This window comes from Somniosus microcephalus, chromosome 3 (assembly GCF_052327205.1).
Source record: "Somniosus microcephalus isolate GS21.2 chromosome 3, FLI_Smic_1.0, whole genome shotgun sequence".
NCBI lineage: Eukaryota > Metazoa > Chordata > Chondrichthyes > Squaliformes > Somniosidae > Somniosus > Somniosus microcephalus.
Window position 1 is genome coordinate 155,309,853 of NC_140989.1, and position 26,678 is coordinate 155,336,530.

Sequence of the window (26,678 nt, forward strand, 5' to 3'; positions counted from 1 at the left end):
CAGTCTCCGAAACTGCATCCTTTCAGTAGAGTACTGCAGTTAAACCTTTGGTGTTGGTCCAGTGAGGAAATTCCAGCACACTAAAACAGGATGCACAGTACAGCTGCCCCATAGATGCGACACCAGAATGAGGCTTTATCCACAGAATGGGAACCATATTTTTGTGCAACTAGTACAAAGCACTAAATGTAAAGGGTTGCATTTCACTGCACTACCCAATCGGTTTAACAAGTTATTCATTGGTGTGTGGAGACTAACCAAGGAATAAATCTGTTGTATAAAATATTGAGTTCAGGTAAAATGCACAAGTCAATAAATTAGTATTTTCAAATGGATGTAGAAAGCCACATTTGGGTAATTTTGACTTTTGACTTCAATGGAAATAAAAATCAGGAGAGATATACACAACGGGCTTCCAATTCGCTATCAGTCAAAATTACCCCAGTATCTGTAAACAGGCAGTGTTGATATCTACCTAAAGACTACACCTAAAAAGAAGCCATTTACCCATGTTTACCAAAAATCCAATTAAAACAACATTTGTGCAAGTGACAATTGGCTTAAATAACAGATATTTCCCCTCCCTCACTAGTCCCACACCCTACACCAGAGAGAGCTGGACAAGATGGCCTGCTCCCACCCAGCTACTAGAAAGTACAAACTGCCTGGTGAAAACTTCTTATTTTTGAGGGAAGGCACCTGACTTCCACTAGGCACTGCCTATGCAGGAATTCATTCCATCGGCCCTAATGCTGGTGCCCTCATGTTATTCCACCTCCCATACTGGCAATGTTCCTGAAAGCTAAGATCAGCACACTAATAGGAAAAAGTTTATTCCTCATCAAAATAATGAAACATGGTCAAATATTTTTCAACTCAACAAATTGTTGTTGTCTGTATGTAGCGATCTGCTCATTCATGTTTTCAGTTAAGTATCTGGATACTGATCAAACTAACTTGAGTCTGATGACTTGATAGGATGTTAGAAAATATATGGGTAGATTTTAACTTTTGCCGCCGGCGGTGGTTGTGGATCACCCACCCGTTATACACCCAGACAGGTTTTCCTTTCCATTGACTTCATGTATAAAGGACTGCCGATCCACTAGTGGCAGTTTTTCCACTGGTGATGAAACTTAAAATCTACTCCATCATCTCAAAATTTCTTCAAGCCAAGGCACATTATTCAATGCTTATTTATCTACTTAAACCCACCAGAGGAAGTGCAGTTGTACTCAAAAGCAGAAGAAAAATAAATAAATCGCACAACTACAGTAACTGAACAAAAAGAATTTGATGGTATTTCTGCACTAAAAACGGACGTAGTGTATCAACAGCTTCCCAATGTTGCCAGTAATCAAATATTTATAAAAATATGAAGGTCATGAAATATGTTCCTAGAAGTATACAGCTTTCAAGAAATCGATACTAACAACCAAAGTAGGTTTCAAAAATGGAAAAATCCCCACATTTGAAACATACTATTTAAAAAGCTTTTCTTTTAAGACATGTACAAATGCGATTACATTTGTATCGCAGATGAATTAGCTTCAAGAAAATTATAGAAAGAAAAACATGAAACAGAGAGGAATAGTAAACCAAAAATGGTAAAGCATTTACTAAAGATCACTTCTGATGTACAGTGTACAGGAATAAAAACTCAATTGGTTTACCAATTTTACGAGGCGTACTAATCCATTATGATGTTAACAATTAAACTTGGCTGTATAGATTCTGCAATATATTTACCACGCCCCGTCTTGACAGTTTAAAAAAAATGGAAACTGCAGAATCCATTTTACAGCAAGTGAAACATGAAGCACAAAAATACATAAACAAGTATTATAGTTTCACATTAAAAACTAGGTCAAGCACTCTTTACAGGTATTATGGTTAAAATTCAGCTTGGATGTATGCTGATCAATTAACTGGACCCTGTAAGGCACAGCTTGTGTTGCAGAGCCAAGTAGCGCTTTTAATTCCAGCTGTATCTTCCAGAATCTGGTGGCAATGGGTACTGTCTCCCAGAATACCCCTGAAAAATAAAATGTTGCCAGACATTTTAAACCACTGTATAACCAAAGACAACAATTAGAATAAGTACATAAAAGCACAATTATGTCATTGATATTGATAGATGCAAGTCTAAGCGTGTAAGATTGTACACTGCAGTCATGTTTTGGGATTTTTTGACCATTTTTGAACAAGAAACGATTTGGAAACAAATTACATTTAAGTGGTGTGTTTTAAATTAAAGTGGGTTCATCGTTCTCCTTAAAGATGTATGCTGCAGCGCTGCAATAAAGAAGGAAATGGTGTGTCAATGAGTCAGTTATCCAAAATGGCTGGACACAAGTACAGGAAACTTTGGTTTATCCGGAGGTTAACTGTCCGGAATGCTCGAGCCACCGGCAAAATTCAGGAGTCGGTTCAGTAAGTTTTTTTTCTTTTCGTTGCTTTTTTTCCCCACCAGTCAGGCTCTGCAAGGTCTAGCTAAAGCTGTTGCTTAGCTACAGAGAGGCTTGCAAGCTACAGCCAACTGTTTAGAAGCTAAGCAACAGGGTTTGTTGCCAGATACGGAGCTCAAAAGCTTCCGTATGTTTTAACATTAGCGCTGGTTTGTCCGGCAGTTTTGATGGGACGGCAACAGCTCGGTCCCGTCGGTGCCGGATATCAAAGTTTCCTGTAATTTGTTATCTTGATTTAGAATACCAGTAGACCAACCAATCAAGATGGTATTCTTAGGTACCCAGTATGCTGAGAATAAGCGCTTTGGAAGGAGGTAGTCAGTTTGGTTGACAGGTTTACTGGCGAATCCCTGAATAGTGAAGAATCATGGGGAGGGGAGAGAAGACAGCCTCCCCACTTCCTATGAACAGAGAAAAAGGGCTGAGGGGGTCCAGCAGTCTAATTAGGTCTGGGCCAATGAGAGAAAACCCTCTCATCTTAAGCCCAGGGCCAGTCAGAACCAAAAGGTGGCTCAGGAAAAGTTCAGTTAGCCCAAGAACGTGTGGAAGTGTGGCGCGGTTTAAAAAAAAATTACAGGGAGGCATTTGAAGTTAAGTGAAGTCAGTTTTGATTGTAACGGTCATGCTGTAAATTCACATGCAGCCTGGAAAATAATGCAGCTTAACGATTCATGTCTGGTCTCATCTCACCACCTTGTTTCAGTTCACCTACTGAAAAATTAGAGAAGTGCATGTGTGAAATACATGATATCCAGTTCAAATTGCATGGGGGCACTAGTGTTATAATTCCCTCATCCTGATTTCACTATCTAATGATTAGATATTGGGTAGAACCGGTAGATAAGGCGTGTGGTCTGCATACAGGAGTAACCAGCACCATTGAACCTTAGGGAATATCTAAGGCACACCCAAAATTTTAACAACCGCAGGTATTACAATAAATCCTCATCTCCAATTTGCTGAGTCAGAAGCCTTAAAATAAAAGTCAATCTGCACACTTGGCATTCCAACACCATGACAGAAGTGCAGGACATGTGGATATTCTGAACACGGGGACCTTATATGCCTAGCTGTGTTATCACGGAGGAAATAGGCGGCGCGGAGAGGAGCAAAGTGAGCAAAAACAAGTCAAACGAACCAACCCATTCTTGTACACTTCCCAGCAGCCAGATTAAGAGTTGCAAAGGCCCAACAGCAAATAAACAGTTTGCACATCAGCCAGGAACTACAACAAAAAGCAAACACTGCAGATGCTGGAAATCTGAAATAAAAGCAGAAAATGCTGGTGACACGCAGGTCAGGAAGCATCTGTGAAGAGAGAAACAGAGTTAACGTTTCAGGTCGATGACCTTTTGTCAGAACTGGAAAAAAGCAGGAAATGGAACAAATTTTTAAGCAAGGGTAGGGGCTGGGAAATGGGGGAAGAGGATGAAAGAACAAAAAGGAAGGTCTGTGATAGGATAGAAGGCAGGTTAAGAGACATTAAGAGATATTCAAGGCGAAAGATGTCACTGACCTCATCTCCTCTGGAGATCTCTCTCTCTCTCTTCTCCTCCTCCTCTCCCCCCCCACCCCCCCCCACAGCCACCAACCTCATAGTTCCCCACCCCGCACAGCCCGTTTCTACCTCCTTCCCAAGATCCATACAGGACTGCCCCGGTAGACCCATCGTTTCAGCCTGTTCTTGCCCCACGGAACTTCTCTTCCTATCGCGCCTCTATTTTTTCTCCTTGTCCAGTCTCTTCCCACCTACATCCGCAACTCTTCCGACGCCCTCCGCCACTAGCAGTTTCCAGGCCCCAACTGCCTCCTCTTCACTATAGACGTACAATCCCTCGACACCTCCATCCCCCACCAGGATGGCCTGAGGGCGCTCCACTTCTTCCTTGAACAGAGGCCCAACCAGTCCCCATTCACCACCACCCGCCTCCGCCTGGCTGAACTCACATTTACTCCTTTGACTCCACTCACTTCCTCCAAATCAAAGGTGTTGCTATGGGAACCTGCATGGGTCCGAGCTATGCCTGCCTTTTCATGGGATATGTGGAACACTCTTTGTTCCAGTCCTACTCGGGTCCCCTCCCTCACCTCTTGCCGGTACATTGATGACTGTTTCAGTGCTGTTTCCTGCTCTCGCCCTGAACTAGATAATTTCATTCACTTTGCTTCCCATTTCCACCCTTCCCTCGCCTTCACATGGTCCATCTCCGACTCTTCCCTTCCCTTCCTCGACTTCTCCGTCGTCATCTCTGGGGATAGGTTATTGACCAACATTCACTACAAGCCCACTGACTCCCACAGGTATCTGGACTACACTTCCTCCCACCCCGCCTCCTGTAAGAACTCTATTCCATTCTCCCAGTTTCTCCGTCTCCACCGCATCTGCTCCAACGATGCCACCTTCCATACCAGTGCTTCCGACATATCTTCCTTTTTCCTTAACCGAGGATTCCCCTCTTCAGTGGTTGACACAGCCCTTGACCGTGTCAGTTCTATCTCCTGCACTTCTGCCCTCACCCCTGCCCCTCCCTCCCAGAACCACAATAGAGTTCCCCTTGTCCTCACCTTTCACCCCACCAGCCTCCACATTCAACGCATCATCCTCCTCCATTTCTGCCACCTCCAGCGTGATCCCACCACCAAACGCATCTTCCCCTCCCCTTTCAGCAATCCGTAGGGACCGCTCCCTCCGCGACACCCGAGTCCACTCCTCTATCGCCCCCAACACCCCTTCCCCTGGCACCTTCCCGTGCAAGCGCAGGAGATGTAATACATGCCCTTATACCTCTCCACTGTCCAGGGCCCCAAACACCCCTTCCAGGTGAAACAGTGATTTACTTGTACTTCTTGCAATTTAGTATACTATATTCACTGCTCACGATGTGGTCTCCTCTACATTGTGTGGAGATGCCGGAGTTGGACTGGGGTGGACAAATGTAAGAAGTCACACAACACCAGGTTATAGTCCAACAGCTTTATTTGAAATCACAAGCTTTCGGAGCGCTGCTCCTTCTTCAGGTGAAGTGGAGAAATGCATAAAGACACAGCTTATATAGTCAGAGAATCATGTCAGATGTTTACAGGTAACCTTTCCAACTGCCATTTATCACATCTCGGCAGAGAGATAATCACAGCAGTCAAAGGTGTGAATGGTGTCCAAACAGGTCAGTCAGGGAAACATTACATCAAAGAACAATGAGGTGGGGTCACAAGGGGTCAAATATTGCAGATGCTGGGTCTGCATCTGCAATATTTGACCCCTTGTGACCCACCTCATTGTTCTTTGATGTAATGTTTCCCTGACTGACCTGTTTGGACACCATTCACACCTTTGACTGCTGTGATTATCTCTCTGCCGAGATGTGATAAATGGCAGTTGGAAAGGTTACCTGTAAACATCTGACATGATTCTCTGACTATATAAGCTGTGTCTTTATGCATTTCTCCACTTCACCTGAAGAAGGAGCAGCGCTCCGAAAGCTTGTGATTTCAAATAAAGCTGTTGGACTATAACCTGGTGTTGTGTGACTTCTTACATTCCTCTACATTGGGGAGACCAAATGCAGATTGGGTGACCGCTTTGCGGAACACCTCCGTTCAGTCCGCAAGGGGGACCCCAAGCTTCCGGTCGCTCGTCACTTTAATTCACCGCTCCACTCCCACTCAGACCTCACTGTCCTCGGCCTCTTGCATTGTTCCATGGAAGCTCAGCGTAAGCTCGAGGAACAGCACCTCATCTTTCAATTAGGCACTTTACAGCCTTCTGGACTCAACATAGAGTTCAACAATTTCAGATCATAACCTGGCCCCAATCATGTATATATTTTTTTATCCACACACTTTGTTTGTGCCTCCTGTTCTTCTCTCCCACATGGCAGCTGTCTTTCATTCTGCCAGTGCAATTTACACTTCATCTAGAGCCATCCTTTGTTTCTTAACCTGTCCCATTACCATCTCCTTTCGCCTTGAATATCTTAATGTCTCTTAACCTCTCCTGCCTTCTATCCTATCACAGACCTTCCCTCTTGCTCTTTCATCCTCTCCCCCATTTCCCAGCCCCTACCCTTGCTTAAAAATCTGTTCCATTTCCTGCTTTTTTCCAGTTCTGAAAGGTCATTGACCTGAAACGTTAACTCTGTTCCTATCTTCACAGATGCTGCCTGACCTGCTACGTGTCTCCAGCATTTTCTGTTTTTATTAGCCAGGAACTACAGGTGTATGGAGAAAGAAGAGTTATCTCCTGTATAAAAAGTTTGCATGGACCTAATTGTTTAAAAGTTGTTTGCATTTAAGTGCGCTTAAATCTTTCCTTTTAACTGTTTAAACGCAACACTATTTAAACTTGTAATATGGAAGCATTTTACAATTATGGCAATTCCTAGTTCTAGTTACAATAATTGTGAACATGTGAAATAAAAGTAGTATTAAATGTATTTTTAAACATGGATAAATGGTGTGGGATCTACTAAACAATGCAACTTCACCGTTTTCCCATTTCTTCCTCTCACCTCCACTTCCAAAAAACACAAGAATACAGCTAGTTACTTTTCTTAAGTTAAATCCTAAAAGGCTATTAACACCATCTGATGGGCAAACTACAGAATTTATATAGCATTCCACTGCTTAACTGTAGAGTGATGCAAACTAGTATTTAAAAAAAAAAAAAAATCACCTTCCAAGGTGCATTTCCTGGTAGAAATGGGAGGAATTGCATTGTAAACCTATTGATAATCAAGCCAGACTCTCTTCTAGCATAATCTATTTTGCTGGCAATCAAAAGACATAACTATCCACACTATTTGCACAAGTATGCATGCTAACCAGAAGCATTGCTTCAATGGGTTTTCTACGGTGCTATCCGTAGATTAAGGCAAATGTTGTCGTTGTTCATCCTGTCGTCCAGGTAGCATGCTGTACACAGGAGACTGCCTCGTTAGATTTGTCACTGTAGTGGGCAGAGGAGGTCAGCTGAGTTGAGAAAGCACTTCCCTAACTTGTGAAAACCGATTTAAAAATTGCCTGGAAGGATGAGGGCCATTTAGAACATTGATCAAGGTCCTTCAGATCAGCTACGGTATAGATCAGATTTAATGCGAAGTTTAATTACTCTGTCAATTGCAACATTTCTAGAGATGGGCTGCACAAGGTGTTGCAGTTCAGCTGCACAAGGTGTTGCAGTTCAGCATATAGCACTAAGTCTTATAGTGATGAGGAGTACAAATGCATTAAGCTTTCAAGTTCCTACACTGCTTTTTTCCTGAACAAACTAGTGCCAAAATTTAGGGCAGTTTTCTTCTTGCAACTTGTGCCCAAAATTGGATTTTGGAGGAGGGAAATAAAATAAATTGGAGAACTTGTGGGCTGTAAATCGTACACAGAAGAGAAGGGAGGCATCCATTTTTTTTTAGTATGCAAGATTTAGAAGCTGGATCTTGGACAACTTTGAATCCAGGTACTTTGTTATTTAGTTATCCAAAAGGATCAAACATTCTTTTGAAATATTAATACAGCTTCAATTAAACACCGTAGTTAATTAAAAGAAAGCAATTATTTTAACATTGTTGTCGACTGTCACCTGTCGCCCTCTACGATCATCTTGTCTCTGTTGGTACTGGCTTGGCATTCCTGATCCAAGCCTCTGTTGATTCTGCTGGAACATACCACTCTGAGACTGCATGATACGATTCCATGCTAACTGCTGCTCAATCCCCTGGTTTCTATGAAGTAAAAAAGTTAGTTTGTTGTTACTACTTCCTTTACAATGGACTACATTCAATTGTCAAGTTCCAAACTTTATGTCCCTCCAAAGAAAAGGGGGCAGGGGAAATACAACACAACACATTTTGTGGATAACATGGGGTCCAATTGAAAAATTAGAATTGCGTTACAGACAATCCCTGGCATCTTCTAGCAGTTAGCTACAAGTGCACTGATAGCAGACTAGTAACAAACTATGAATCTGCCTCCAATTTTATTTTGGGGGGGGGGGGGGGGGGAAGAGAATAAAGGAGGAGAAACAGCCAAATATCCCTATTAAAAAGTAGACAAAAAAAATAGCCCATTACCCCAACCCACTGGAGGGGCCTGTTCCCGGACCTCTGCCAATACCTTTCTAGCTAGCTGTTTGAAAATTTACAAGCAGTCGAGGGACATTTGCCAAACTTACGCTCCCTCCCTTCAAGGAAGGATCAGGACTCTGTTGAGTGGCTCTGCAATGGTGCAGCAGACATCAATAACTTAACACAGGGAAAAAATAAATTATACAATTAAGTCTGAACCCAGCTCCTCCCACAAGTCATATTCTTGTGCCACCTGCTAAAACTTTTCCAAGTCTATAACACTAGCATGCAATACAGAGAAATGTATACATTAACCTCTCACATTCTAACTTGTTGGAATGATTTAAATATACTTTGTGCAATACCATGCAGCAAAACTCTTCAGTACCAATTTAGTAGAATTCAAGTAGTTGCTACAATATATTTCAGATTTTATGTTTTCCCAAATCTTCAGTTCTCCATTTACCGATCTGGAGCATCCTAGTTAAACCATGCTTTTGAAGTTCATCTTAAACAGCTATGTTTTCTGACACCCAAGATCAATGATGATTCATTTATACATCAACTGTGATTCATGAATATTCATATGCTGGTTTTCCAAATGTGCATATACTAAGTTTGAATGCTTTCAAGCCCACAAAATATTTTAAAGTCTAACCACACAATTAGTCCAAACCATTACATTCATTTAAATCTAAATCGATGGGCTAAAATTCATGTTTTGAGATTTAGCCTTCATAATAGTCTGATGAGAGTAGTGATTTATTCTTAAGAAGCTTTGCTCATGGTAAAACTTTATATTGTCCAGCAATTTTGCATAAAAACCCTTGGATCAACATGCCAACAACATGCATTATTTATAACTAATGAACTCGAGCCCTTTTCTGATGGCTCCAAGAAGGGAAAAACCTGTTCTGACTGAATCCAAAAAAGACGACAATTCACACAAGTAGTAAACAAATCCACCCGTAGAAGGGGGCTTTATTTTCTAAATAGCCAGACACTTTCATGAAGCCTATTCTTTCCAGTTAATTGCAGGTTGTAAATGAATTCTTGCTGCTGAGTATTTAGAATCTAGGGTAGGGCTGTGGCTGTATTTTCCCATCCATTATGCTACTCAATATGTCAGAAGGTCTGATCGGGAAGAAACCTTTTCAAGTCCTATTGATGCAGTTTCAATTGACCGTGGTGACCTAGCAACACAAGCACTAATTGGCACAGACTGACTGACATTTGGTGTACAGTTTATATGGGAACAAGAATCCACATCAATTATAACCCAGTGTGTCAGCCTAGATTCCCAACAGGAAGAAATATTTAATTGTCACCATCACCCTTAAGATGGATATGAATGAACAGGTATGAAAGCACTGGAAAAGTACCAAGTCCTAAATAACTAAATTGCACCAATCTACAGTATTAAATCAGCACTCAATTTTGTCTGCAAAAATTGTACCAAAATTTCAAGACCCTTAAACCTATAGTTTTTAAATATAAGCAATTGGTTAAAACAGAGTATTTATATCCTAGTATTTTCAGGTTATTTCAGCTTCCTCTGCTTAGTTATGAATATATAAATACACAAGCATGATCACCATTTATAAGTTTAACGTTTCTTAAGGGGTCAGAGTTGCACCCTCCTTGATAAAGATTCCCTCGTTCAGAATAAACAGCTTCCCAGATTTCAAAAAGGTGGTGCATGTAGTCGACCCTCCCCCTCCACTTTATGGAGTTCATGCCAAGGAACCTCCCTTGTTCTCACTTCACGTACAATGATTAATAGACAAGTACTTCCTTTGAGAGAACTTAAAAGCATGGATAAAAACTACTTTTGATCAGCAAATATCAAAAGATTTTTGGAAAAACTACAATTCGCCCCACTATATTGTATTGCAACAGTAAAACTGTTCACTTTGAAAGGTAGGATACAAAAAGGTACAGCATTCATCTTGGTTCAGTAAATTCAAATTGGGCGTGTACAAAATGTTTAAACTTGTCAGTTATTGTTGTAGCTGCCACTTAAGTAGCTCCACAGAGCATTACAAGATGCAGCCAATACTTGCACGTGGTTTGTGCATTACTCAAAAAAAAGTGTACACAATACACGTGCAACACTAATAGCCTTGGATTAGTAGAGCTGGAGTTAGAGATATATATTCTAATCACTTTTCTTGACTTCAGACAGGCAGTCTCTATGTTGCAGAAACAAATTAGCTAGACAACACCATAGAAGAATGAACAGAGCACAAGTTGGTCTTATTTTTCAAATTACGACAAGAGGAAGAAATGCATGCAACCTTCAACTGAAGATGGCTATTCTGTGTGGAAATAGAATACTGCAGAACTGTCTTGCAACCAATAACCTTCGATTTATTTATATGGGTCCTTCAAAGTAGAAATATTAACATTCAGAAACTGAAGCCACTCAAGGTGCATCAACACCCTGGAAATATTTTCAGTTAAACTTACAAAGTTAAAACAATTTCTTGTACAAAAATTTCACATCCAGGCAACATCCCTTACAAAATCCCTTATTACAAAACCATGTCACATTCATTCTACTGCACAGTACTATTGAACTTTACAAATTCAGTAATCCTCCTCCAGGTTTCTTCTGTATTTAATTCAGTTCAATCTTAAGTAGTTAAAGAAACTGTTTTCGGTTGCCACTAATAACTACTGACCTACAGTGACACTGCTCCACAATAGGCTTGTCAGGCCTGTAAAGTTGTACCAAAGAAGCTGATTAGTACTTGAAGAGGTTTGTAGCAAGAATCAATGGTTCGTCTGTACTAATACTGTGGTTCCAGCACAAAATGATAATAGTGGAACACATTAGTTATGCCTCATTAAGCTCCACGATCCTCAAAAGAAATTTGTTTAGCCTACCCAAAAATCTAATGCAGATTTAAGCTTCCAATGCTGAATTTTATAATTACACACACAACATACAATAAAGTCATAGCCAACAGACCTTAAAGGGAATAGCTTCCAAAGTAAGAGAAGTGATTTTTGCCAAGTTCCAGAAATGTATAAATTTTATATCATAATTGATGCATTGCCCAGGTATTTAACAAAATAAACTAAAAGGCAATATTTTTCTAGTCAAGGCACTGAGAATAAGGGAAGGTCAAAGCAAATTAAATTTTAAAAATGGAGTAGGAATTGGTCAAAAACAAAAAAAAGACACTATTCTGAATATGAAGATTAGATACAGGTTAGTTGTTAAGAACTCCTAAATAAAACTACATAATCAGAGTTATCAGAAAACAAAAACAAAAGTCTAAAAGGCACTTAGAAAGATAACCAGCACTTTAAAAGTGTTTTTCTTATTTTAGCAGATGGTCTCAACTTTGTGTACTTTTTACATTTAAACTCATTTATTCAATGACTGCTTTGTATTAATATCTCCACTACAGTCAAGTTCATTAAACCAAAACTAAATGGAATGCAATAAAGTGAAAATGTTCAAGCAAAGTAGAGGGTATTTTGTTGATCACATTTTTCACCAATCTATATGTAGTTTGCAAAATGCTGAACAAAATGATCACGGTTAAAGAGAGAAGTCTGCTAACCGGAGGGTCATATCAAAATGTTAACTGATTACCTAATGTAGATCTGATCCATCTTACTCCTTAAACCACAGCCTTAATTATATGAACAGAATAAAGATCCAAGGCAAAACAAGAAAAATTAAGTTCTCTGGAGCAAATTACTTTCCATTAAAAGAGAAGCCCAAAATAGTCTAAGTATTAGAAGTAGAACAGGAGATTTCCTAATTGGGAGAAGAATTATTTTCCATATAGCTAATGCCAAAAGTCAGTTTGCATGAGCATCGACTGAATCTTACGGAGTTCCTGAGGAATGAAAGGGAATAGCCTCCTTGATCCAGCCATCTGATACATAACCACTCACCTGCTATCCAGGGAAAGCAGTCATGGGAACTCACTGTTAGAGCATAGAGGCAGCAGCACCATCACATGCTGCTTTCTTTCTGGGCTCTTATCTGTCCTCTGGCAGGATCTCAAAATCTGGACATGAAGTCTACTCTGGCACAAAAGCAGTATGTCCAGCTGCATGTAAAGCTCAGATATATTTGGGGTTTGTTGGGTTTACAGCAATGTTTAATTGGTCACTAAAGAGAAGGTTTCCTTTCAGCTCAGTGGGGAACTAGATATCCTGAGTAAGGTATGTCTACTGGGCAGTATATCTCGAGTCACAGATCTAAACCCTATAATCAAAGGAGTCAAATGTAGACTGCTGCTAGAGATTAGCAATCTGATTACCCATTATTAGCTTGGAGAGCATCTTTGAGAGGCAGAAGCTTGACTTACAGTAATACGGTCCCCGATTGGGAACCCAATGGACCGAAAACGATGCCAACCTCATTTGGAGGTTGCCTTGAGCAAATAACATTTTGATCTAGTCTTAGTTTCTTTCTCTTGTTTACAGGGACTCAAAAGTACTGTGCTTCAGCAGCTGTGATTTTGTTAATCCCACCACATACAAAGCAAGGCATCCAAGGAGTTGAGTTGTGAATCAAAGCTTTTTAAAAATCTATGGAGAGCTGCAGATTATCCCTATGTGAATGCTGATCCCAGCTACAGCAAACTATTCAGTTCAGGCCTCCACCTAAAAAGTCTTTAGGAATATGGGGGAGACGAAAGTCAATGTAGTTCACCAAGAGTTGTTGTGGAATAAGTCAGTCCTCGCAGTTAGGAATTTGGAGGAGAAAGAACTAATTCAAATAATGGACCAGCATGCTACCTCCCATCCACTATCAACATCATTTAAAAAGAACCTTACAGTATAATTCACAACTGTAAAAAAAAAATTACAAACCACAGTGGGAATGTAGAAACTAAAATCGGAAATTAACAATGAGGTCTTGCTGCCTTAGTTTGACTGGCAAAGCTAATTAAGTTCAGTTCAAATTTATGGTTACTTTTATTGGCTTGTGTAACAAGAGCACAATGCGGAGAAGATTAATATTCATGTATATTTTTTTCAATGTACAGGATCTTTTATAGCATGCTTTCAGAAGCAAAAGCCCAATTCTTGTTAACAGGATTAAAGACAGCCTCCGAATGGATAGTTACCCTGTTAACAGGAATATTTTAAATCAAGCAACAAGTTATAGAAGGGGGATAAAAGGACAATTTTCCTAACCTTGGGTTTGCATTAATTAGCGGGCTTCTACTGTTTGTACATAAACATCTATGCTTTATAGCTGTGAAATCTGAAGAATGGGGCTATTTTTGTGTTATATTAAGAGATCTCTGAAGGAGTATTCCCATGTATAAAAGATCACTTTTGTTCTGCTCGGTGGACAGTTTGCTCAGGTTATTTTGGATCCAGTTAAACATCTACCCAAAGATCTTTCCCTGACCATGTACTTACCTGGCAGGTGAACCAAGGTTGTACACATCACTAGAAATTTTCAATAAACAACTTCAAGTGATGCTGTAGTTGAAAACTCTCTCAAACAAATTGTTTTGGGATTTAACTGGCTGATAGCAAGTCATGCCCCGTGTCATAATTTGACATGCATGCAAGCATTTCCAAGCTAAGTACCTCATCTTTTCTTCACCAATTTTTATTCCCTCCTTACCAGGTACAGTAGTGCAGGTACCCACTGCCCTCCAGCACCTCAGCCAAGTGGTCATTATTCATGCACGGGCCTCAAAAGGATATCTGGTCATAGGGGGCATCATAGCTGACATCCACACAATCATTTGTGATTGGGGATCACAGAATAGCTCTCAAAAACAGGAGCCCTGAGTCTTTTTCTCATTCCCTAAACAGATATGCTGAGGCCAACAGTAGTACTCCTACAGCTGAGATCAACTAACTCAACATGCTGATCCATCAGGTGTGCATAAATGTCCCACTTTAAAGTAGAGGATTTGGCAAGAACAAAAAGGAAGTAGAGAGTCAGACCACAGTTGTTATAATTCATAACAGCAAGCTATATATCAGAGCTCTTCTAGCTGTATTGCAGTTTGGGAACCAAAGAACTCAGGATACCCTTAATGGGATCTGACTTTTCAGACAAGGGTCTGACAAACTCACCTGCTAAATGCATCAAGAAAAAAATATATATATGCATTTTCTCTTTTCATGTATGCTCCTATAAACAAGACAGCACTTTAAAGACATTAAGCATGGTACAATTTACATACCCCGAGAGTTGATAGCAAAAATCCTTTTCCATAAAAGCACAAGCTTTTCCACTAAATAATTACTTTTCTAGACAAGGCTGAACAGAACCATTTCAATTGTGGCAGGTAACACAAGAACTATTCTTACAAACTAGAAATCAACTACCCTAATGTGCTAATCACAGATCTCCATATGCCCCATCTAGATACAAGATCAATATTAAATAAAGGCAATATTAGAATATTGTAAAATATTAGAAAAAACAAACTGACAGAAGGAAGATAACAAAGGAAGGAAAGGAAGAAAGAAAGCAAAAACATGAATTTATATAATGCCCTTCACATCTTCAGCACTTTACAGCTGAAGTATTTTTGAAGTGGTGTAATGTAGGCAAACACAATCACCAATTGTGGACAGCAAGGTCCCATAAACAATCATGAGATAAATGTCTAGTTAATCTGTTTTTGCTTTGTTGGTTGAGGGATGTAGGCCAGGACAATAAAGTAAATAAGTGAAATCTCATTATACTGCATTCATTCTATTTGTTTTCTAGATAGGTTAAGTAAAACACAGCCTTAAAATTACATTATTAATCTTACCTCTGAGGTATAAGCTGCTGAAAAAGCGGTTGTGGACCTCGCCATGAATCTTGGGGTCTCAAACCTGTAGATTATAATTATAATATAATTACAACACAATTCTAGAAATTCTTCCACATTTTGCACACTAGAAAACTGCAATATTGGGACTTTTAAACCCCCCCCCCACCATAAATCTGTTCAGTCTTTATATAGAACATTACAACCAAGCTTCACTTTTGTTTTACAAAAGTTCAGCTATCCAACAGTCAATTAAATTTCCATGAAATCCCACATACTAAATGGCAAATCCATGCATGTTTACTACCTGCAATTACCTTTTCGGTTGACAGCAAAACACCTGTTTAAAGTGGTGTTGTTTTAATAATGCTTTAAAAATATTTTTAAAGCTGTAAATTATCACACTAGATGTGCAATGAGATCAGACACTGGCATTTCACCTCTGATGCCAATGTTCAAATTGAGCTCAAACTTAGCTAAGTAAGGGTCCTACATAATCTGTGTTAGGCTGGTCTCAGTCGACTTCCCAGTGCCTAATTCAGCACCAGCTGACAGAGTGAGACTGCTAGTTATTAGCTATGTTACTCCAAAGCCATTAGGTATCAGGTGTGAGAGATGAAAACATGTTACACTGATACATGAGTGGATGCTCTTGAGGTTGGGGCTGAATTACATTGTTGAAGCGCTCTCTGTTCTGCACCTAGCTATGCTAACTGGGAAATGCTTTATGCTGGCACTAGGTCTCCAAAATGGCAAATGTTGTACTTCCACATCAATCATCCCTTACCTTGAGCACAAAATTCAGACAAAAAATTTGAATTTGCTTTGGATTAGTTTATTGTGCTACCCCTGCGGTTAAGACATATTCAGCACATCGTTCCATTTTGTTTGACCTTGCTCAGAGAAAAGCAGCGAACAGGTTTAACTGAATGGGCATAACATTCAGTGCTAATTTGTCTGCAGTTTGCTCAGTGGGTAAGGGTGAAGCAGTCTTGGCATTTACAAAATGCATTTACATGACATTAGGATACAGAGCATACCTGTATATATTCATATACAAGAAAAGATTGCAGATCATAAATATAAATAGTTTGAAGATCCAAGTCATTAATCAGATTCTGGTCTATTCCTAGCAACATTGGAGATGCAGCACTCAGGTGTACTCTTGGATACATGTATGCTGTAATGCTTTCTTTTCCTACACCCATTTCTCTCCTGTTATGTGCTCTGACATCTAACCTGGGGTTCATATTAGCCATGAGGAGGGATACCATGGTGCCTACTAACTCTTCCTACCACAGAGAGATACGTGACTTCCACTTAGCATTTCCTCACAGCAATATTGCAGAAAGAACTCAGCAAAAAGGGTGTAGGGAGTGCCCACTATCCACACTGTCACTGCAGATTGGTACTCCAATGTATCACCTCATAACAAGGCTTCCTTTATGTAAAAGAAAATTAATGCAATTAGAGGCACTTTCTCGATTAGAAATATTAATGCTGTCAGCCCAGGGAAGTATAGAGCAAGTCATCTTCAATGACAGTAACTGGACTGCTCAGAGGAAACAAATTTGAACATCTGTGTTACTAAAAGTACAACTGTGCCAATGATATCACTTTCTGTTTCCAGTATACTCTGGGGAAATTATGCAAAGTTCATAGAATAAAATTGACAAGTAATAATTTTTCAAGAGAGCGAGCCTTTGTCTTAGTGGCAGCATTCCTGCCTCAGAATCAGAAGTTGCATGGTTCAAACCCTGCTCCAGACAGTCCCAGCAAGCTCTGGCTCTGAATCCTAAGGTGACATGCAGAGGGCTACTCTTGTCCGGGTGGCCCCTTTCATCGTATGGGTTGTGTGAGCCCATAAAATCCTCCCGCCGTACAGGGCTAACCACCCTATCAGCTAAGATGGTTATGGTCATGGACTGCTAATCAACCTTGGAAAGTATGAAAACAGCATAATTTTTCAAGAAACAAAAGTGAAATCTTCCATCTCTCTTCCTTCCTAATGAAATTCCTCAGGATTCTTTTAACTTTAGTTGAATCTCTCCCAAAAATAGCAGCAGGGTATTAAATGGGAAAAGGATGCAGTTACCCTAATTCCTTTTACCCCAAACTCTGGTGCAAATGTCTTAGCAAGCACAGTATGTCACAAGCAAAGCATAATCTGAAGCTCAAGTATTCTAAATCAATTGAACAAACACTGAAAAAGGTCTCTAACCAATAGCTCTCTGGTCATTTTACAATATGGAGCAAATTGCAAATCAATCAAAACCCTTTGACAATTCTTATTTTCTTTAATGAACTCATGATTATCAGAAGTAAAACCAGCAACACTTGCTGGCTAATGAGGCAGAATGAAAGAAAACATTGGCCGGATTTTTTTTTTTTTTAAACCTGGGAACCCGCTGGGGGCAGGGTAGAGCGCGAGAAACCCGGCTGTGCAGTTTTAATTCCACAGCGGCGCGTGACGTCACAGGCAGGTTCCTCGCCTGACTGACAGGCTGGCTTCCAGTTGGGCGGGGAAAGCTAGACAAGAGGGCGCAACCCCGGGTAGGTGCAAGCCCCAACCTTGGGGTGGGGGTCCCGATCCCTGACCGGGGAGGGGGCGGGGGGAAAGAGAACTTGGGGTCCAAAAGGAAGCACTCCCACTTCTCCCAGCCCACAAGGAGTGCTCCGTGAGGCCATCCTCGCCTCGATGCAGCTGCTGGGATTCCAGAGGCCTAGGGTCCCTGGCCTGCCACAGTTAAAATTGCAAAGCAGGTTAACTCAAAGGCTTCCAGTTTTATCATAATGTTTAAAGTGCCAACCCACCTCCTGGGAGCGGGTTGGCTGCCCGCCCCCAGCCCCGCCTCGTTTTAAACCGGAAGTGGGTGGGTTGGAGTCGGGATTATGATTTTTAACAAGTTAACCTCCCACCCAACCCACCCGTTTGTTTGGTGTTAAAATTCCCCACATTGACATTTTCCCTCTGGGTGGTTGCATCTCTATAAAAGCAAAATTTAACACTGGGCATCAAATACTATCCACTAAAAGTGCTATAATTTGAAGGTACAAGTTCATCCTCATGTAATTACTAGAGCTGCAACCAATGATGCCCCAAGTTTTAAATTTGGGTGCGCGCTCCCCTTAATGGGCTGCGTGGACCCAAGTTTTGCGCATGCTCAAAACTTCACATCGGAAAAGCCGGTCACGCGGGACTGGCAGACAGCTGCGCAACTTGAGGGGACATAAAAACTCTTCTACCCATATTCATGGTCACCCCCTTGACCTCAGCAGCCTCTCTACTCCCACAGTCTTCATCTTTAACAAGGCCATCTCCAACCAATTCCTTGTAGCCCTCACCACCCTCCCAACTTCATTTACCCCTGTCCCACCTCTGGAAAAATTTACTAATGTAAATTTAAGCCCATTACTACTATTTCCCCGTTAGGTCCTTCTCGCTTCCCTTTTAATTCCCCCAACCACACCACCTTTCATTACACACTCACTGGGGACTAAACCTCACCAACCTCCTTCTGGTCCTGCTCACCCCACCTACCAATGCCCCCTTGTACTCTGCCAGCAGAAAAACAGACCACCCCTCTCTGAATTTCTCTCCAGAAGGTCTGTTCACTAGCGAAAAAGGTTCTTCAAATCCACAACTTATTGTAGATGAACGTATGGACCTCCTGGCTTTGACTGAAACTTGGCTAACAGGTGGAGACACCCTCTCTTTTACGGAAGCTTCCCCGCCTGGCTATACTTTCCACCAACTGCCCTGCCTGAACTGCCATAGTGGCAGTGTCACCCTTAGCACCAAGTCACACTTTGGCCTCTCCCCGCCATCTTCTCATTCAAGCATCTCACCTCGTTACAAACCTCTCGCCTATGCTTTAAAATCCTCATGGTCTACAAGCCTCCCAAGCTCCACCCAGAGATATCTTCCCTCTTCCAGCCTCTACATTGAATGCCACTTCATCTTCAATTTCTGCTCTCCTTAACGTTACTCCAATGAGCTCACTGCCTTCCAGTCATCCCTAAACCTCTCCCTCCATAAAAACTCTTCCAACCATATTCATGGTCATCCCCTTGACCTCAGCATCACCTGCAGCCTCTCTACTCCCACGGTCTTCTTCATTGACGAGGCCATCTCCAACCAATTCCTTGTAACGCTCACCACCCTTCCAACTTCATTTACTCCTGTCCCACCTCTGGAAAAATTCTTTCCCAAGTTACTTACAACCACACTTTCAAAGTCCCACTATCTCCCATCCTAGTGATTCACTCTGGCATGGCCCCTATCTTCAATCCATAAAGTTAAAGGATGCAGATTCGAGCATATTTTGGTTTAGCCATCCATCACCAGATCAGGCTGGACCACAAAAAAAGTAAAAAAATGTTTTTATTACAAAAATGAGATTAAACTCACCTATGTTAGAAATGCCTGGAACAATGTTTTTCGTGGCAAGCCTGTAAGATGCCGGAACCTTGGGTTCATACAAGTTCGCAGAGCCATCACTGTTAGCTGAAGAGACTAACCATGACAGCAGCCTACAGCATCGGTTACAACTTTTAGAATTTTTTGATTGACAAGAATGGGCATCCACGAAGCATATTAGATATTTCTGTTTCTAAACCCGACTCATCCAATGGAAAATTGAAACTCTCAGAAATAACTGACAATGAAAGTAACTGGAATCTGTCTTTTCTTTTGCATAAAGGCAATATGAACACCAACTTCTTTTCCTGAGGCATTATATTTGAGAACAATTTACATTACTATATTCAAAGGGTTATTTCCAGCATGTTTATGTCTGAGAAATGAAACTTTAAACGATGTCAAATTTCAAAGTGGAATCTTAACCTTTAAAAAAAAGTCCCAACCGCATATAGCGGGTGTGTTCATGCCAACTCAATTTGCCCGCTATACACGGTGGAATGTAAAACCACCTGAATGAAGCTGCCAAAAGACTCCACTTTCTGACCGCCTCCCATAGTTGTTAAAAAAGTAACAACCACGGTGTCTGAAGTCTCCATCAGCTGCTGGCACTGTTAACAGTTAACAACTATGAGAGCCAGTTGTTTACAGTGCAAACAGCTGATTGAAGCTGCTTGAAGACCTGACTTTCTTGAATTCAGCACAGCTTTGAAATCGTTAAGTACTGAAGCTGCCCAAAATAGCCTGCGCACTTGATACATTTTAAGCAGCTTCGTTGTAATTGACACCTATGGTGATGACAAACGGTTAGCGCCATTTGCCCGATATCGGCGACTGTCTGTGATAAACACAGATGGTGTAAGTGGTGGGGACTGTATTCTAAACTGTTACAGTAGCTGCCTTTTATTTGTACTGAGAATTTGAAAACTATGGTGTACATATAAATGGATAGTATCACCCGACTGCGCTGTAATATTCTTCGGCAGCACCTCCCAAACCCACGACTCCTACCACCAGAAGGACAATGGCAGCAGGCACATGAGAACACCACCACCTCCAAGTTCTCCTCCAACTTACACACCATCCTGACTTGGAAATATATTGCCATTCCTTCATCGTCGCTGGATCAAAATCCTGGAACTCCCTCCCTGACAGCACTACGAGTACCTTCACCGCACAGACTGCAGCGGTCCAAGGCGGCGGCTCACCACCCCCTTCTCAAGGGCAATTAGAGATGGGCAATAAATGCTGGCCTTGCTAGCAATGCTCACATCCCAGGAATAAATAAAAAAATCATTAAGTCATGAGGGATATTCTGAAGCATACTATCACCCACTCCCACACCTCACATTAGGACAGTGAATCATTGGCTGCACTGAGAAAAGTTACAGGCAATCTGCATATGTCTCCAGAAGGACTTCAATTCATGTTCACTACAAAAATACACTGCACAGGAATGAGCTTGCCTCATGCTCACAAGAACCTTGCAAATCTAACTCTAGGGAAGGTCAGATGTTGAGATCTTGTAATACGGGGTTACAGCCCCGAGCATCCTGAAAGGGTTTCCCAGTAACTTTACTGACACTGCACTATATTGTATTGTGGCAAACAAAGAAACCTGAATATATGACACTAGTTCAAATGTAGAAAAATAACTTGTATCTGGAAAGGAAATATTGCATTTTTAAGTATCAAGTACAGTATTTGAATCAGTCTTAGATATGCTTTTTGAACATGTTTGTATAATTTTAATTGATTATAGAAATCAAAATTGCCAAATTCAATAAAGCAAATATTACGATTAATTACATTTCTAATAGCAACTTCTGTTTGCAGAAACTATTGGCATGATATGTTGATCATTCTGCTCACGTGCAAGTTTCAGACTTGTTCAAATGAGGATTAGAACAAGTTTTTCATAACTTATAATGAAGACTGATTAGGTTTTAGGTTTGTGAAAATCACTGTACAAGATTCTTGGAACAATTATCTACATTTTTGGGGGATGGGAAGAGAAATCAAGATATCAATCTGTGAAATGAGTATGGTGATTTAACTTAAGCAGCACAGGATACATTACAAGAAAATACCTTGGTTCACCTAGAAGCAGCATTTTGTTTAAAAAAGAAAGCTTTCTTTTTTTTTATACAACTAAGCATTAAATTGCAGAGAGAAAAGCTCATCACTTTTCAACCCTATTAGGCCATATTTTTAGATGCTTGTTAACATTTCCACCGTGAACTGAAGTGAGAACTCTTCTAATCAGCGTGACAATCAGGAAAAGCCTTGGTGTTTACTGATTGCACTAATCAAAACCAATTTTCAAATGCAGTTAATTGGCAAGCTTACAATGAAATGAAAGCATGTCATAAATCAGATTCAATTTTGGATTGCAAAAACCAAATATGCTATTCACATCAAGTGCTTGCAGACTGCACTTGACTCCCACAAGTTATCAGCACTCAGACAATTCATCAGCGGCACGTAGACTGAAATATCCTAGTCAAATCAAAGACTGCTGATGGAAACACCCACAACATATATTTTAGGGTGGAGGGGGAAAAAAAATAACATTCTGATTGACCGTACTGCCCTTCCACTATCTATAACCAATTCTCAACACCACTAACCTTTGACACGATTTTCCACAGGCAGTAAGTGGACTGTGGGGGGGTGGGGGTGCTGATAACAGTAGAAGACATGCAATGATTTTATTGCATTAACAATTCAAAATTAAATGTTTTGTAGCACCAAAATGGGAATTAGCTGGTTGTGGAAAATTTCTGAAGCCAGGATTTTTAAAATAAATTTGAATATGTACTAGCAAGTGGAACTGAAAAAGCACATCAATTCTCATAACTGCACAACAGAAACAGATATACCACAGGAGATGCACTCATGCCAATGAGAACAGTGCAGATGTTATTGACACATATTAGGAAGACTGAAGTACAGTTTTGGTCTCCTTACCGAAAGAAGGATATATTTGCCTTAGGAGTGCAACGAACGTTCAGTGGATTGATTCCTGGGATGGGGGGGATTGTTCGATGAGGAGAGATTGAATTCTCTACTCCAGAGGACTGTGGATGCTCAGTCATTGAGTATATTCAAGACAGAGAGCGATAGATTTTTGGTCACTAAGAGAATCAAGGGACATGGGGATAGAGCAGGAAGGTGGAGTTGATGTAGGAGAGCATGCTTACTGTTTTAAGTTCTTAACGCATGACAAAAAAGTGACCCGATGTGTCAAACTTGATTATTGGACTTTGGATCCTCAACTGACTGAAACTAGGTCCAAATCCAGTTTTCCAGCCATCGGTGTTCAGTGATAGTAGCAGCGAGAATGTGGAACTCACTACCACATGGAGTAATTGAGGCGAATAGCATAGATGCATTTAAGGGGAAGCAAGATAAGTACACGAGGGAGAAAGGAGTAGAAGGATACGCTGAGATGAAGCAAGGTGGGAGGAGGCTCGAGGAGCATAAACACCGACATACACCTGTTGGGCCGAATGGGCCATTTCTATGCTGTAAAATTCTATCTAGTATTTTGATATGGGTCCCAATTCCTCGCAGGAGACAGAAGAGGATAACTAATTAAAATTGAAACAGAAAATGCCAGAAATATACAGAAGCTGCATCAGCATCAGAAAACAGAAAAGGCAGGTGAGCATTTTGATAGACACCCTTCAGGTTTCTAGCATTTGCAACTAGAGTTAAGAGTTTAAAAAAAAAAGGTTTTGTTACAAAATAGAACATATGGTTAGAAATTAGAATGTAAAGGGAGAAAAAGATTACGAAATAGAAAGTACATAAAATCTTAAGTTTTGTAGTTATGGTTTTATATTGCAGCCTGGCACACTACAGCTGTAGGTCATGTCTCTGAGTACACATAGGGTGCTGCTGCAAGAGAACATGGGCAGGAAATCTAGCATCTGCACAGCAACAGTGAGGAGGCCTAACGGAGAGGCCGGGGGGCTGGCTGAATAGTTCAAGAGAGCCTCTGCAGCCTCACGTTCACCGAAGTACAAGTAACTCTTCTTTAAAAAAAAACTGTTCTTTCTCTCTTCCTCTCATTTCCCCATTTCTTTGCCTCTCTCCTTTTAATTTTTAAGTGTTCTCTTGTTGTTCATTTAGGCTGTTTGCAATTAGTTTTTCCTTGTTTTTCTGTGTAGCAATTGAAAGTAGAGAAGGAACATTGGGAGAGGGGTGGGGATAGTGAACGGAATTCGTCTTGAGCGGTCGCGAATCCCAGCATATTGTGCGCCTGCCTGATTTTGAAAATTGGACAGGAATGCAAGACAGGAGACCAATTCACTAGAGCGTTTTGTGCCACCGCCCAAGATGAATTTCACTGCCATGGTGTCAAAAAAGCCCACACAGCAAGTGACAGGATAACAGAACGCTGCCTTGATTGCAGAGGAGGCAGCAGCATTTGTTTTAAATATAAGACGCCCAAGTGAAGGTCTCCAGATCGCCAGGATCGCAAACAATCATACATGCACACTCTACCTAGGGGCAAAAAAGTAGCAGGGAGAGGCACCGAGCTTTCAGTACATGCAGATGTGGAGGCATTGAAAACTTCACAACCCAAGGGTCAGTTCACACATTACAGCTCCAGGAATGGATCAGTTGGCAAGCGAAGACCCTTGAAAAAGTGGAAGGCCAAGTGAAGGAAAGCTGAGGTATTGAAGCAATGGAAGGTGGTGTTTAAAAACCTCATCCTAGCTGTTCCATTTTATCTGCCCTCTCCTGGGTCCAGTGTCAACAGTATTCTTTTTCTCCTTATTGTAAGGCGCTCTGACATTTACCCTCACATGAAGAATACCATATAAATGCAAGTTGCTGTTTTTTTTTAATAAAGTGACAGTGATATTTGAGCCAATCAGTATATTTGCAACATTAATGTAGTAAAACATCTCAAAGCAATTCACAGGAGCGTTAGCAAACAAAATGTGACACCGAGCCACATAAGGAGATATTAGGACAGGTGTTTGGTCAAAGAGGTAGGTTTTAAGGAGTCTCTCAGGAGGAGAGGTGGAGAGACTTAGGGACGGAATTCCAGAGCTCAGAGCCTAGGCAGCTGGAGGCACGGCCGCCAATGGGGGAGCGATTAAAATTGGGGATGCACAAGAGGCCAGAACTGGAGGAGCGCAGAGATCTGAGGGTTGTAGGGTTGGAGGAGATTAGAGATAGGGAGAACAGAAAATACGAATTTCACTATTACAACTTATATTTACATAGTGCAATTAACATAGAAAAGCACCCACAGGCGCTCCACAGAGACATATGATAAAAATGGATGCCAAGCCAAAGAAGTGGTTTGGTCCAAGAGGTGGGTTTTATGGAGGATGAGGATCATGAATGACAAGAGGGAGAACAGAGGTGTTTAGGGAGGGGAATTCCAAATGCTGAGATTGTGAACAGTCGGTTTCATTTCCCGCCTATTCTTCTCAGTTCTGAAGAAGGGTTTCGACCCAAAACGTTGACTCGGTTTCTCTCCATGGATGTTGCCTGGCCTGCTGAGTTTTTCCAGCGTTTTCTGTTGTTATTTCGGATTTCCAGCATCCGCAGTATTTTGCTATTGTATTAAGTTTGTCAGTTCAACCGATTTCAATGATTTATGGGGAGTTCCACAGCGCAGCGTGTGGCGGAACACAGAATGACTGGCCACAACTTCAGGATTTCCGTGTTTATCTGCTCATGCGCTAAATCCTGAAGTTACGATCAGTTTCAGAGGTGTAATGACGGCGAATACTGACAGTTTGCTGTTATTACCACCGCAAAATCTGGGCCAATGGCATTGTTCTTCCCAAGGGTTAACTGGAGTTAATTGCAGCTCATCCAAGATTGGAAGTTGGACAAGCAATCTGACAACACTGTGGCAATGGAATGGCAGGGAGGTAGTGGAGAAGTAGAGCTGGCTGTCATAAGCATACAAGTGGAAGCTGATCTCTGTCTTCAGATGATGCTGCCAAGGGATAGCATGTAGATGAGGAATAGGAGGCAGCCAAGGAGAGAACCTCGGGGGACTGCAGAGGTCATGTAGATGAGGAATAGGAGGCAGCCAAGGAGAGAACCTCGGGGGGCTGCAGAGGTCATGTAGATGAGGAATAGGAGGCAGCCAAGGATAGAACCTCGGGGGACTGCAGAGGTCATGTAGATGAGGAATCGGAGGCAGCCAAGGAGAGAACCTCGGGGGACTGCAGAGGTCATGTAGATGAGGAATAGGAGGCAGCCAAGGATAGAACCTCGGGGGACTGCAGAGGTCATGTAGATGAGGAATAGGAGGCAGCCAAGGATAGAACCTCGGGGGACTGCAGAGGTCATGTAGATGAGGAATCGGAGGCAGCCAAGGAGAGAACCTCGGGGGACTGCAGAGGTCATGTAGATGAGGAATCGGAGGCAGCCAAGGAGAGAACCTCGGGGGACTGCAGAGGTCATGTAGATGAGGAATCGGAGGCAGCCAAGGAGAGAACCTCGGGGGACTGCAGAGGTCATGTAGATGAGGAATCGGAGGCAGCCAAGGAGAACCTCGGGGGACTGCAGAGGTCATGTAGATGAGGAATCGGAGGCAGCCAAGGAGAGAACCTCGGGGGACTGCAGAGGTCATGTGTCGAGATGGGAAGAGAAACCATTGCTCGGATGCTCTGGCTACGGTTTGATAGGCAAGAGTGGAACAAAGCAAGATTAGTCCCACTGAGCTGGCTAAAGGAGGAGATATGTTAGAAGATGTTGTTTGTGGTTGACCCTGTCAAAGGCTGCAGAGGTTGAAAAGAACGAGGAGGAATAGTGCACCACGGTCAGTCGCAGAGGATATAGTTTGTGTCCTTGGTTAGGACTATTAGTGCTGTCGTAGAGACCGAAACCTAATTGGAGATTCAAACATCGAGTTGCGAGAAAAACGGGCATGTATTTGGGAACTTTGAAAGGGAAGGGAAATTGGGTGTTAATTTTCAAGGACAAAGGT

At 41.5% G+C, this 26,678-nt stretch overlaps 1 protein-coding gene across 2 annotated transcripts in view; it reads right to left on the reverse strand.

The window, feature by feature from the left end:
- Positions 1-1,588: 1,588 nt before the first annotated feature.
- xrn2 (5'-3' exoribonuclease 2) overlaps positions 1,589-26,678 on the reverse strand; it is a 93,295-nt gene continuing 68,205 nt past the window's right edge. For both annotated transcript variants that reach the window (XM_085981764.1, XM_085981762.1), the window contains 3 exons: positions 15,289-15,352; positions 8,044-8,185; positions 1,589-2,035 (listed from right to left, as the gene is read on the reverse strand). In XM_085981764.1, coding sequence (XP_085837890.1) covers positions 1,976-2,035; positions 8,044-8,185; positions 15,289-15,352 — 266 coding nt within the window. In that variant the 3' untranslated portion in view covers positions 1,589-1,975. The remainder of the gene's footprint in view (positions 2,036-8,043; positions 8,186-15,288; positions 15,353-26,678) is intronic.